We start from the raw sequence: 13,421 nt of genomic DNA on the forward strand, positions 1-13,421 counted from the left end.
ACATAAATTTTCATGTAGGACGTTTGTGTCTCTTTGTTCAATTTCATACAAAGTTAATGTCTATTTGTGCACATCCAAAATTTGAGGATATAAAAGAACATAAATATAAACTGAGATCAAATTAATAGACAGATTTATTGTATTATATCTTTAAATAAAATGAAGAAATAATTTTATAAGAAATATTCTATGGCCGGATTCTAAAATAATTTATCATATTAAGAATACACTCCTTCCTTTTATAATAAGTGATATTTTTAACAAAACAAAACTACTCATTCTTAAAAAGGCAGAAATGTTTTACTATATGTTTTCCCCTTAATTAAATGCCGTGAAAAAAGAAGCATTTTAATTTTTAATGGAGTAAAATTATCCCATACACTAAAATAAAGGTAATTTCGGAAGGAAAAAAATCAAACCTTTCTTGATTACGTAATACAATACTTATTTGAAAAAAAATATCACTTACTTTAAAATGAAGGAGCACTAATTAACTAACAATAGGTGATCAAAATATACAATCTATCCTCAAAATTTACGAGGCACATATAAAATTTGAAGATTCAAACTTTTAATGTTTGAGCATAAATTGACAGGCAAAAACTTTAAATATTTTAAAAGTACTACATATAAATTTGGTGTAAATAAAAATTTTGATTACTCTCGAAATTATAATTGTGACCCATAAACTTGGTACTCCATTCAACCATATTTTATTCAACAAATTTGATGTAAAGTCCTAATTGGCAACTTATTATCATCAGTATGACAAAAAGAAATGATTTGGCAGAATATAATTGGCTACTTGTTGGAGAAAGCACGTAAGGGACATAAATCTAAATATCCACTTGGCAGCCTTTGAGTGAAAAGTCCAAAATATCCCTCTCGATATCCCAACTATAAATCTATTCATCCGCCAAATCTATTAACTTACCTCTCCTTTCAATTTATGTGACACATCTTGAATTGCAAAAGTCAAACAAATTTATCTTTGACGGTAAGTTTTTATATATCATTTAAATATTTTTGATTGTTAATTATTGTGACTTATAATATTTTTTAGCGTAGTTTATAAATATATAAATTTTCATTTCAAAAGAATTGGAGATCTTATTTGAAAATCACCGTTAAACTTAAGTTGTTTGACTCTCGAAAAATAATATGCATCACATAAATTGAGACAGAGGGAGTAATAATTTTGAAGATTTGATTGTGAATCTTAATTTGATAGTTGTTTAGAGTTAGACATGTATATTAGTAATGTAGGAATTAGTTTTGAGAAAATTATATATTAAATTAATTATTACTCATTGTATACAATAATAATAATTTCATATTTTATTTTGTATAAAATATGTACATATATTTTTTCATAACTTATACATATATTAGTTACATAGGTTTCTAAATTACACATCAAACATTGAATTACTTTTATACCAGAATAACTTACCTTCAAATTAGCTACCAACCAAACAACCCTCAAGTGTTTCTAATTATTTAATGACTGTGTTGGTTAATTGTATTTTGATTTTGAGAATCGTAAAGCTAATAAAAGCGATTTTTTGCTGTCAACATAAAAAATATCATTAATGACAATTAAGTCTTAATTATCGTTAAATATGTATTTTTAGCGGCAATTAATACTCTTTGTATATATTCCTAAGATCTTTAGCGACATTAATTTCTAATAACACTTAATTAATAATCGTAAAAGCTTTAGCACTTTTTATTAATGTCAATATTTATAGTCACTAAAAGTTATTTTTGGTGAAGGGAGAGGTGGTGAGAAGTATTGAGAGATCAAAATGCTTGCAAGGAAAGCTGGTTTAATTGCTCTGTTCGATGTTGATGGAACTCTAACAGCACCCAGGAAGGTATAGTATTATGAAATCAGCGTCTGAATATGCGATTTTCATATTATGATATTTTATATCATGATTTCATATCGCATAATCGAAATGTTCAGGAATGTACTCCAGAAATGTTGAAATTCATGCGAGAACTTAGAAAGGTAAATGATTCTTCTGCCAAACTCCGCTTCTCTCTCAACGAATCTCTGGCTTAACAATTTTGTCCCCCCTTTAGGTTGTTACAATTGGAGTTGTTGGAGGTTCTGATCTTGTGAAGATATCAGAACAACTTGACAATTCAGGTTAGCTTAATTTTCGCTAGATATATAATTAACACTCTCTGTAAATGCCCCTAAAGCCTATAGCTACATTAGATCAATAGCAATTAACTAATCCTGGTAAACGTTTAACACTCTTTATTAATGTATATATTTCTAATATTTGTGATGCAGTTATGAATGATTATGATTACGTATTCTCTGAAAATGGACTTGTAGCACATAAGGATGGCAAGCTTATAGGAAAACAGATAATGGCCAAAATTTGACATCTTATATCTATAATTTTACTTATGAGTGCAGGTTCATTTTTTCACATAACAAATCTTTGATTACTGTCTTTATCATTCGAACTTGAATTTGTTGCCACAACATAAGCACTTTGTACCCAATCGAGGTACAAAGTGCAGAGCATGGCTAATTAGCAAGGTGATTTCTTTTGAAATGACATGACTCCTTGTGTGTGCAGAGCTTGAAGTCATTTCTCGGAGATGAGAAGCTCAAGGTTAGTCAATGCTCTTTTCGAGAAACTGTCTTGCCTCTACATTTGTTAAGTTCTCAGAGTAATGTATATTATGATAATTAATCAAAATCTGAAAACTATAGAGACGCTTTTGTTTGTTTGTTGCATACATATCTTGATGACTTGATGGTATGCAAATGATATGCAGGAATTTATCAACTTCACCCTTCGTTATATTGCTAACTTGGATATTCCAATAAAAAGGCGGGCATGTCAAACACTATTGCTTGGATCCTCCAAAAATGTCGCTGCATCTGTGTAATACCCCACAATATTTTTGAAGGGTTGAAGCAACATAGATTAACAGTTGAATTATCCGCTTAATTGCCTCTTTGTGCCAAACTTCTTAATCATTCTCCTTTGCAGAGGAACATTCATTGAGTTCAGAAGTGGCATGCTAAATGTGTCGCCTATTGGGGGAAACTGTAGTCAGGAAGAGAGGGAAGAATTTGTTAAGTATGACAAGGTATACACAACTTCTCCAGTATTGCAGTAATGTACCTCCAGTAGAATCATTTTTCTCGTTGATTTAACATCAATTTCTAAACTATATTCAGGTACAAAAGATACGCGAAACAATGATATCAGTGCTTAGAGGAAAGTTTGCACACCTTAATTTTACCTTCTCCATTGGTGGCCAAATAAGTTTTGATGTGAGCTCCTTTAAGCTTTTTCTTGTGCTCATTGATCGTTGAACATTTTAGGTAGATGATTTGAGGATGTTGGTCATGACAGGTTTTCCCCCAAGGCTGGGACAAGACTTATTGTTTGAGATACCTCGAAGAATTTAATGAAATCCACTTTTTTGGTGACAAAACATACAAGGTAATTTTTCGTTACTGATGTGCTTGAAGCTTTCTTTATATGTCCGGGCTAATATACAAGTCCTACTTTTTACGTGAACAGGGAGGAAATGACCATGAGATTTACGAGTCTAAGAGAACTGTTGGTCACACAGGTCCGTCCAGAATTTTATTCTTTTATGTTTGAATAAATCATTCTCTTGCTTTATTACTTGAGGAATCACATTACCTACTATTTTCTCTCTTTTATTCTAGTTACTAGCCCGGAGGATACAATGAAGCAGTGTTCTGTTCTATTCTTCAACAAGGATAATGGAACTTTATGAGCTTGTTGCAATTTTCCAATACACGTACAATTGTATGCTTGTAACCTATGAACGACAGAAATGAATAATTCCTATAAATTCTTATATTGAATTTACTCATTAAAATTATATAATTTTAGTTTCCATACATTTGAGGTGGGATGTATACTTGTGAGTCATGTGAACCAGATTCTCTAAGAAATCCCTTGAGGTGGTCTTGTTTTTGTGAGATAATCTATACTTTTTATGTCGACTTCATAATCTTCTTTCATGCTCTGTGTAATGTGTGTATATATAGTGTTAGCATTTTTGTTAATGCTGATATGGTCTGTATTAGATGGGTCCATTATCCCACTTCATGGACCCATTATGCCGCTAATGGGAAGGTAGTTAACTACCCATTATCCCACTAATGAGAAGGTAGTTAACTATCCATTATCCCACTAATGGGATAATAGTTACCTACCCATTATGCCACTACATGAATCCACTATCGTACTACTCTAGTGGTTGGTAACTTCCAATAACCTCTTAACCGTTCTTGATGGAAGCACGATTATAAATATGTCATTTGATTCAAAGGTACCTAAGCACATTACTTCTAAAAATCCATACCATCTAAGAGTAAGGTTTTGAGTGCTTAGAAGATCTTTGAATAAAAGAAGAATTGTAGACTCCGACTATATCGCTAACAATAGCTGGAGGTATCTCGATCACTCTATATTTTCGCTGCATCTTTGCTTTGCCATATCTTATATTTGGCATCAGAGCCGCTGAATTTCCTCTGTTTTGTTAATTGTCGGAATTCTCTAAATCACTCAAAATTGTTTTTAAAAATTCAGATATTGTTTTGAAATTTTTTGAAAATATTTTCTAATAATAAAAACAAAGAGATTGTTGTTTTGTTGCATAACGTTCAACAATAAATCTTGTATATGATTTTGATTTAATATTTAGTGATTCATATAATTTTATTTGATTGAGATTTAGCCACAGCTATCTTAATGAAATGATATTTTATATTATATTTTGGATCACTTAAAGAAATAAATGTCTAAGTGATCTAGAATTTATTTGATTAAAGTTCAGCCAAAGCTTCTTTAATTGAATAAAATTTTAGAAGTTAAAGGATCACATAAAGAAATTTTCAGACATTAGAATTGTAATTAATTATGCATGATATGATAACTTAATTTCTTTATTATTGAGTTGCATAATTAATTAAGATGAAATATTAAATACTTTTCATAATTACCCACAAGAATTATAAATGAAAGTTTAATAGTTTTGTCATAAAGATAGAATATCATGCTATTAAATTGATAATTTTATCATAAATATGGATCTAATTGAATTAAAAATTTAGCCCACAGGAAATTTTTATGTCAGTAGATTCAACTTTATATTACTTGCCTCAAATTTATGTTAAGTATGTATGTATATTTTTTGCAGTTATGCAACATGCAAATTTCTCTGATATTTGTGATATTCCCGAATTGAATGGTGAGAACTATAAGATTTGGAAGGAGAGAATTCTCCTTCACTTAGGGTGTATGGATATTGATTATGCTATTAGGAAAGACGATCCACCTATCAATGAATCAACACTCAAGATAAGATTTTTCTTCATGAACAATGGGAACGCTTTTGAGTGTTATGTTCATTAAGATCAAAATCTCTGCTGGTATTCGTGGTTCTGTCGAACAACATAACGATGTCAAGGCATTACTGAAGGCTATTGACGAACAGTTTGATGCTTCAGATAAGGCACTTGCCAGCACATTAATTATGAAATTCTCATTAACGAGGCTCACTAGTGTGAGAAATGTGCGTGAGCACATTATGAAAATGCGAGACTTAACGGCTCAACTAAAGATTCTTGAAGTCGAAATGTCTGAAACTTTTCTTGTGCACTATATCCTGAATACTCTACCTGCACAATATGGTCCCTTTAAGATCTCTTATAACACACATAAAGATAAACGGTCTATTAATGAACTCATGACCATGTGTGTTCAAGAGGAAGGTCGACTACTGATGGAAACAGGAGAAAGTGCATTCATGACTACTCAAGGAAAGAAGACCAATCAAGCCAACAAGAGGTCTAAAGGAAAGGCACCACTTGAAACTGACATAAAAAAGGAAGCCAAGTGTCGCTTCTGTAGAAAGAAGGGGCACATAAGGCAGGATTCTGTCAAGTTTCAACATTGGCTTGTTAAGAAAGGTAATTCTATATCTCTTGTTTGTTAATTATGAAGCTAATATGATTGATGTTAATCATACACGTGGTGAATTGATTCTTCTTCTAAAATTCATATTACGAATTCCTTGCAGGATTTAAGAAACATGTGGAAGCCAGTGGGAGGTAAGCAAAGTATCTATTCTGGAAACAAGATGCAGTTGCATGTGGAAGCTATTGGGACATGCAATTTAGTTCTTAGTAGTGGTTTTATTTTAGAGTTGGCAAAGACTTTTTATGTTCCTAATTTTTCTAAGAATTTAATTTCAGTATCAAGACTTGTATCTTGGGATATTCCTTCTTTCTAGAAGAGGATTCCAAACTAGTTTATAAATTTAAACTTATTGGATATGGTCTGATGGTCTTTTCTCTCTTAATTTACAAAATGATTCCACTCATATTGTTATGCATGTACAAACTGGCACTAAAACATGTGTTATAAATGAAGATTCCTCTATCTTATGGCATCGGAGATTGGGACATATCTCCATCGACAGAATTAAGAGATTAGTAATGATGGAGTACTTAGTACTTTAAATTTTACTGATTTTGATACTTGTACGGACTGCATTAAAGGCAAGCAGACCAACAAGTCAAAGAAAGGTTGCCAAGAGGAGTTCAACCGTATTAGAAATCATACATTCAGATATATGTTATCCAGACATGGACGCATATGGTCAGAAATAATTTATCACCTTTATAGATGATTACCCACGATATATGTATCTCTACATGCCTCATAATAAGAGCGAAACATTAGAAGCCTTTAAAGTTTTCAAGGCTGAAGTAGAGAAACAATGCGAAAAACAAATTAAGATTGTGAGAACTGATAGAGGTGGTGAGTATTATGGTAGATACACAGAAGATGGACAAACACAAGGTCTGTTTGCAAAGTTTCTTCAATAAAATGGGATTGTTCCCCAATATACTATGCTTGATTCTCCAGATCAGAATGGTGTAGTAGAAAGAAGAAAATGAACATTATTGGACATGGTGCGTGGTATGTTAAGTAGCTCTAAGCTACCTAAGTCCTTGTGGATTGAATCTTTTAAGACAACAGCATATATAATAAATCAAGTTCCCACCTAGGCTGTTCCAAAGACGCCTTTTGAGTTATTCAAAGGTTGGAAACCTAGTTTGACACATATACGTGTATGGGGATGCCCGTCTGAAGTTAGAATTTACAACCCCCAAGAAAAGAAATTGGATCCTAGGACCATTAGTGAATATTTCATTGGATATGCCAAAAAGTGTAAAGGATACATATTCTACTGTCCATCTAACAATACTAGAATTGTGGAATCAAGAAATGCAAAATTTCTTAAAAATGACTTAATTAGTGGGAGTGATCAACTTCAGAATACAATTTCTATAAGAGATCAACCTTCTACTTCAAGTCAAAAATTGATTGTTGTACATAATACCCCTCAAGTTCAATTGGGTGTTGAGCAACCAATCAATGAGATTCCACAAACTGCTGAAAGCATGCATATAGATCAAGTTGTTCAAGTAATTCCTGAAATTATTGAACAACCAGTTGAAAAACATAATCCACAGGAAAATATTGGTGCAACATTGAGAAGATCTACTAGAGAAAGAAAATCAGCAATTCCTAGTGACTTTGTTGTATATTTGCAAGAATCTGACATTGGAGTTGAAAATGATCCTGAGTCTTTTTCACAAGCTATGAATTCTAAAGAGTTTGAATTGTGGTATAATACCATGAAAGAAGAGATGAATTCTATGAAAACTAAAGAGATGTGGGATCTTGTCCATTTTCCTAGTGGTGTTAAAATCATTGGATGTAAATGGGTTTTCAAGACTAAAAAGGACTCATCAGGCAACACAGAAAGATATAAAGAAAGAATCATTCCTAAAGGATTCACTCAAAAGGAAGGAATTGATTACACAGAGACATTTTCTCCTGTGTCTAAAAAGGATTCCTTGCATATAATATTGGCATTAGTAGCACACTTTGACTTAGAATTGCAACAGATGGATGTGAAAACCGCATTTCTCAATGGTGATCTAGAGGAAGAGGTTTATATGAAACAACCTGAAGGATTCTCCTCTAGTAATGGTGAGCACTTGGTATGCAAGTTAAATAAATCCATATATGGACTAAAACAAGCTTTCCATCAATGGTAATTGAAATTTCATGACGTTATCTCTTCATTCGACTTTATTGAGAACATTATGGATCAATGTATATACCATAAGATCAGTGGGAGTAAAATATGTTTCTTAGTTCTATATGTGATGATATCTTACTTGCATATGATAAGGTAATGATACATGAGGTGAAACAATTTATCTCTAAAAGTTTTGATATGAAAGACACGGGTGATGCATCTTATGTTATTGGTAATAAGATTCATCGAGATAGACATCAAGGTACCTTATGTTTATCTCAAGAATCCTATATAAATAAAATTTTAGAGAGGTTCTGAATGAAAGATTGTTCACCAAGTGTAGATCCTATCATGAAGGGTGAAAAGTTCAACTTGAATCAGTGCCCGAAGAACAATCTTGAGAGGGAACAAATGAAGGACATTCCTTACGCTTCTGCTGTCGGAAGCTTGATGTATGATCAGGTTTCTACAAGACCTGACATATCATTTGTTGGTGGAATGTTAGGAAGATATAAGAGTAATCCAAGTCTTGACCACTGGAGAGCTGCAAAGAAAGTCTTAAGATATCTTCAAGGAACAAAAGACTACATACTTATGTACAAACGATCAAATGACTTGGAAGTCATTGACTACTTTGATTCAGACTTTGCTGGCTGTATTGATTCACGGAAATCAACTTCAAGATAATATTTATGTTTGCCTGTGGAGCTATATCATGGAGAAGTTCCAGACAGACTCTAGTTACTACTTCAACTATGGAGGCTGAGTTCGTTTCTTGTTTCGAGGCTACCTCACATGGTGTATGGTTAAAGAGTTTTAGTTAGGACTTAGAATTGTCGAATATATATCTAAGCCATTAAGGTTATATATTGAAAATTCAGCTGCTGTCTTTATGACTAAGAATAATAAAAGTGGTAGTCGAAGAAAGCATATCGACATCAAATATCTAACCATAAGAGAACGTGTTAAAGATAAGAAAGTGATCATTGAAGACGTTAGCATTGAAGTAATGTTAGCTGAAACTTTAACTAAAGGCATGTCACCACAAAAACTTAAGTATTATGTAGTCACAATGGGACTTAGTCGCTCTATGTAAAATTTTGTCGTAACAATGAATGTTTATGAACTCTATTTTATATTATATTTTTGTTAACTGTGTGCACGTTCAGTTTTATTTTCAGAAATGTCACTAAAGTATGGACCTTGAATAAATATCGAGTTTATTCATTTAATTATATGAGTTAAAGTTTAGAGATATAGTGCATTGTGATACATGGAAGATACTACTCACTGCAAGAGAAACTATCTCCATGATTCGTGTATTATATTTTATTAATGGGATAAGAATATATGGACCAAGTGGGAGAAGATGGTATGGAGTTTTTAGAAGTATTGTGCTTAGAAGATCTTTGAAGAAAAGAAGAATTGTAGACTCCGACTATATATCGCTAACAATGGCTGGAGGTGTGTCGATCACTCTATATTTTCGCTGCGTCATTGCTCTGTCATATCTTACATATATTTCATTCATTACTGCTTTCTTACTCTCAGAGTGCTTCAAAGTCTAATTCTGAAACACGCAAATCTAACTATTATTACACCTCAAGAATTGTATTAATAAATCTTGATATAAATATGTTCTTTGATGATTTTTAGTTGACTCTCAAATAGGTCTTGTTCTATCTCTCAAATCTCTCTGTGTGTGATAAGTCTTCGAAGAATCAATACGATATTTTTATATTTAAGTTAAGAATATCCATTTATGTTTCTCCAATATAATCGATATTTAGTTTAAAAAATATTCATGAATTCAATCCTTGTTTGACTTGATTTGGAGTTAGCTAAACTTCTCATAATTCCAAGCCATGTAATTTCCTTTGTTCAATTATGATAGCTTTTAATGTCTTGAACTCTTATTATTCTGTCTTATGTATTCATGTTAGTAAAACAGAAATAAAAAAGATGAAATTGTAAACAGAAAATAAAACAATCTGAGTCCATAGAACCCACTAGACATGAGTATATTATCGCTAGTGCCCTCACTCCTATTTTTGTAATGCATAGGTCAAATTTCGCCTCTCCATGCTCCTTCGACTTATCTATTGAATACCAAAGGGAACCTTTTAGAAAAAGAAGAAGAAGAGCAAGTTTTTCAAACAAAGACGTCTTTGCATACAGTAGTTATATCTTTGAAAGCTTAGATTGAGAGAATTTACGAACTTAAGCCACTTTAGTGAAAATCGATTTTACTTAGTTACCCTTTAAGTTCGATGATCTTGTTCACGAAGTCTAATTTGTGATGTAAACTTTCACATGTCAAGTGATATTTTCTTTCATTAGGCTAGCCAAGTAAAAAAACAATTAGAGTAGAGATTTACAAGCATTTGATGAGTTAAATAGATTCACTGCACTCTGCACTAGCAAATTACACACAACCATCACTACAAAGCATAAACCAAATAGAGGCAGAGCCTATGAGCCTCCTCTGTTCAGTAATTACAATAAAAAACAGAAACATCGGGAAGTTTTAAATTGGGATGAGCCTTGCTCTAATACCATTTAAAGAAACATGCAAAGTAATATAGCATGTCACGAGAAAACTATTTCTTTCCTATTTTACCCTCAACACTAATTATTTATTCACTCAATTATTTTGTAAGATCAAGACTATACATTAATTACTATGTGTATTATAGTAAAATATTCATATTAATTACTATTTCTTAATGAACCTATAAAATTCATAGTGGACAAATAAAAGAGAACAATATGATACTATTTTGGGTGTTTGAACTGTAATTCTATGAGCCATCTCTTATGCTTTAAGTGCAAATGAGGCAAATGCAAAATAAGAAAAGCAAGTCATGGAAGTTAAAAGAGAGATTTATGAACACATAATTTTATTTGGTGAACCTCTTTTATGTGTGACAAAATTGAGTGTACTACAATGAAAAATGTTATGTTGGCAATTACATCTCTCCATGCCATTTAATTGAAGATATAATTAACTAATAAAAATTTGATATTTCTAATAGTTTAAGTTTCTAGATGAGATGATCACATACTTTAACTTAATATCAAGTCAGGGATTGAATCTCACTGCCACTCATATAAAAAAAGAATCTTCACATGCTTGACCCATGAAAAAAGAATCAAACTTGCACGTGAGGGATCGAGACAACTCGGTGGACTTGACAACAAAAATCCTACCGGTGCAGCGTGACGGGGCGACCGACACGGCTGCTGTAGAGCCATAGCCTATAATGTGGCCTTTGGTCCAGTCCATTTTTTGTTTTTTCGGAGAAGAATTTGATAGGAGCTAGTTAGGAAGTATAAAGAGTTTAGGACATGTTCTGTTACAAAGAGATTATATTATATATTTAATATAAACCGTGGAGTAAAAAATAGTGAATGTCTAAATTAGTTTGGTAAGGCTTAGGTTTGCCTTTTCCCCTATTAAAGACTTGAAAAGTTTGGTTCTTTTAGTTATTATGACCAATTACTTGTGATGTGGCTTGTTTAAATATTTTTTTCGAATGAACTTTATCATAATTGTGTATTAACATCAAATCCTTCTCAGTTCTCATACATTTAGTGAAAACAAGAACTCACGTTGAGGTACTTGTGTGGTTCTTACTCATCATTTTTTAAAGAGTACAAGCAACATGAATGTTCTCACAAATTTTCATTCATGTTTTATGGTCTTCATTTTGTTGCATTCCTCATTCGAAGAATTTCATTCATTTTCTTCAAAATATTTTAGGCCATTTCTAAAAGTTTATTAGCAAATATTTTGTTAGGATCAGAATAGGTAGTAAAAGAACTTGTATAATTTGATCAAGCAAAACTTAATACTTAGGTAAGTTAAGACATTCATTTTAGTCAACAAAATCACTACTTGCATGCTTGAATCGTCTTAAAATCTCAAAGTTGTTTTTCTTTCTTTAGTATCTGTGTTAATTCACTATGAAGGGGATTTGTCCTTGTGCATTATAATGTACCACGATTGTTTTCTAAACCCTAATTGCAAAAAAAGATGTGTTATCTCCGGGGGCTAAATTTATATTGATCGTCAACAACCCCCGTAATCAGTTGCCCGCCCCAAGAACATTCACCATTATCAGTTTGCAAAGATTTTCCTGGGCAGGGGTTAAAACCCCCGCCATACGTCGAGTTTTTGGGTTAATTATTTAAAAAGTTGTGGGGATTAAACCCCATCATTGATTTTTACTTATATATTCATTTATAACTAGTAAATGGGCCCGCGCTTCACGCGGTTATACTTTCTTCTTTAAAATTTATTAGAATAGAAATTTTCTTGTATTTTGATGCTATAGTATTTTTATATAAGTTTTTTCTTCAAGAGTATAGAGGTTATTTTTAAATTTTATGCTTTCAGTTGGTGGATTTACATATAGCATGTACTAATAAATACTTATTACAATAACTTTACATAAACATAAACATAAAAATAACCAATAAAGTTTAAAACATACACTTTAAACAACAATTAATATCATAAGCATAAATTAATCACAGTAAGAAAACATACCAGAATCTGTCACAATAGAGTGAAACAGAAAGGAAAAATCGTACCACTGAATGCACAATGTCTCCTTGTAAGTGAATCACTCAACAGGAGCAAAGTACACAAATATTTATTTGTGCAGAAAAAGAAGAAGTTCAGAATGAAATATTTAATATTTAAACTGTACAAAAGAAGAAGAAGTTCAGAATTTTCGATATTTTAAAATTAGAAGAAACCTCTCTATTTATAGACAACAAAGGATAGTGTGAACAAATGTTTATTCAGTCTTACCGGAAAGGTCACATTTTTATGGAAAAGTCACACCTTTTTGGAAAGTTCACAACCTTTCATAAATTTTACAACTTTTCATAAAAATCGTAACTCTTTATAAAAGTTTCAACTTTTCATAAAAGTTACAACTTTTGATAAAAGTCACAACTTTTCAATAAAAGTCACAACTCTTCATAAATTCATAACTTCTCATTAAAGTTACAACTTTTGATAAGTCACAACTTTTCAATAAAAGTCACAACTTTCAATAAAAGTCACAACTTTTCATTAAAGTCATAACTTTTCATGAAGAGGAGAGGTTAATTTTGGAAATTAATAAATTTAAAGAGAATTCTTGTTTGTGGTGGCGCCATGTGGACGGGCCTAAGGTTCTCTCTCTCTCTCTCTCACTCTCTCTCTCTCTCTATATCTATCTATCTATCTATTTATCTATCTATCTATCTATCTATCTATCTATCTATATATATAT

At 31.8% G+C, this 13,421-nt stretch overlaps 1 protein-coding gene across 1 annotated transcript; it reads left to right on the forward strand.

Annotated features, from left to right (window-relative positions):
* Positions 1-932: 932 nt before the first annotated feature.
* Positions 933-4,015, forward strand: LOC107019957 (phosphomannomutase-like). The gene is made up of 12 exons (XM_027917055.1): positions 933-997; positions 1,777-1,877; positions 1,970-2,014; positions 2,089-2,155; positions 2,306-2,388; positions 2,601-2,636; positions 2,803-2,912; positions 3,021-3,120; positions 3,212-3,307; positions 3,390-3,479; positions 3,561-3,612; positions 3,713-4,015. The coding sequence occupies exons 2-12, from the start codon at positions 1,809-1,811 to the stop codon at positions 3,781-3,783; spliced, it is 819 nt and encodes a 272-aa protein (XP_027772856.1). The 5' UTR covers positions 933-997; positions 1,777-1,808; the 3' UTR covers positions 3,784-4,015.
* The last annotated feature ends 9,406 nt before the right edge of the window (positions 4,016-13,421 follow it).

The sequence above is a fragment of the Solanum pennellii genome, chromosome 5, assembly GCF_001406875.1.
Source record: "Solanum pennellii chromosome 5, SPENNV200".
Taxonomy (NCBI): Eukaryota; Viridiplantae; Streptophyta; class Magnoliopsida; order Solanales; family Solanaceae; genus Solanum; species Solanum pennellii.

Coding starts and splice junctions, on each gene's coding strand:
- LOC107019957 (XM_027917055.1), top strand. CDS start 1,809: ATGCTTGCAAGGAAAGCTGGTTTAATTGCTCTGTTCGATGTTGATGGA. Junction 3,121..3,211: donor AATTTGTTAAGTATGACAAG/GTATACACAACT, acceptor AACTATATTCAG/GTACAAAAGATACGCGAAAC. Junction 3,480..3,560: donor TTGGTGACAAAACATACAAG/GTAATTTTTCGT, acceptor TTACGTGAACAG/GGAGGAAATGACCATGAGAT.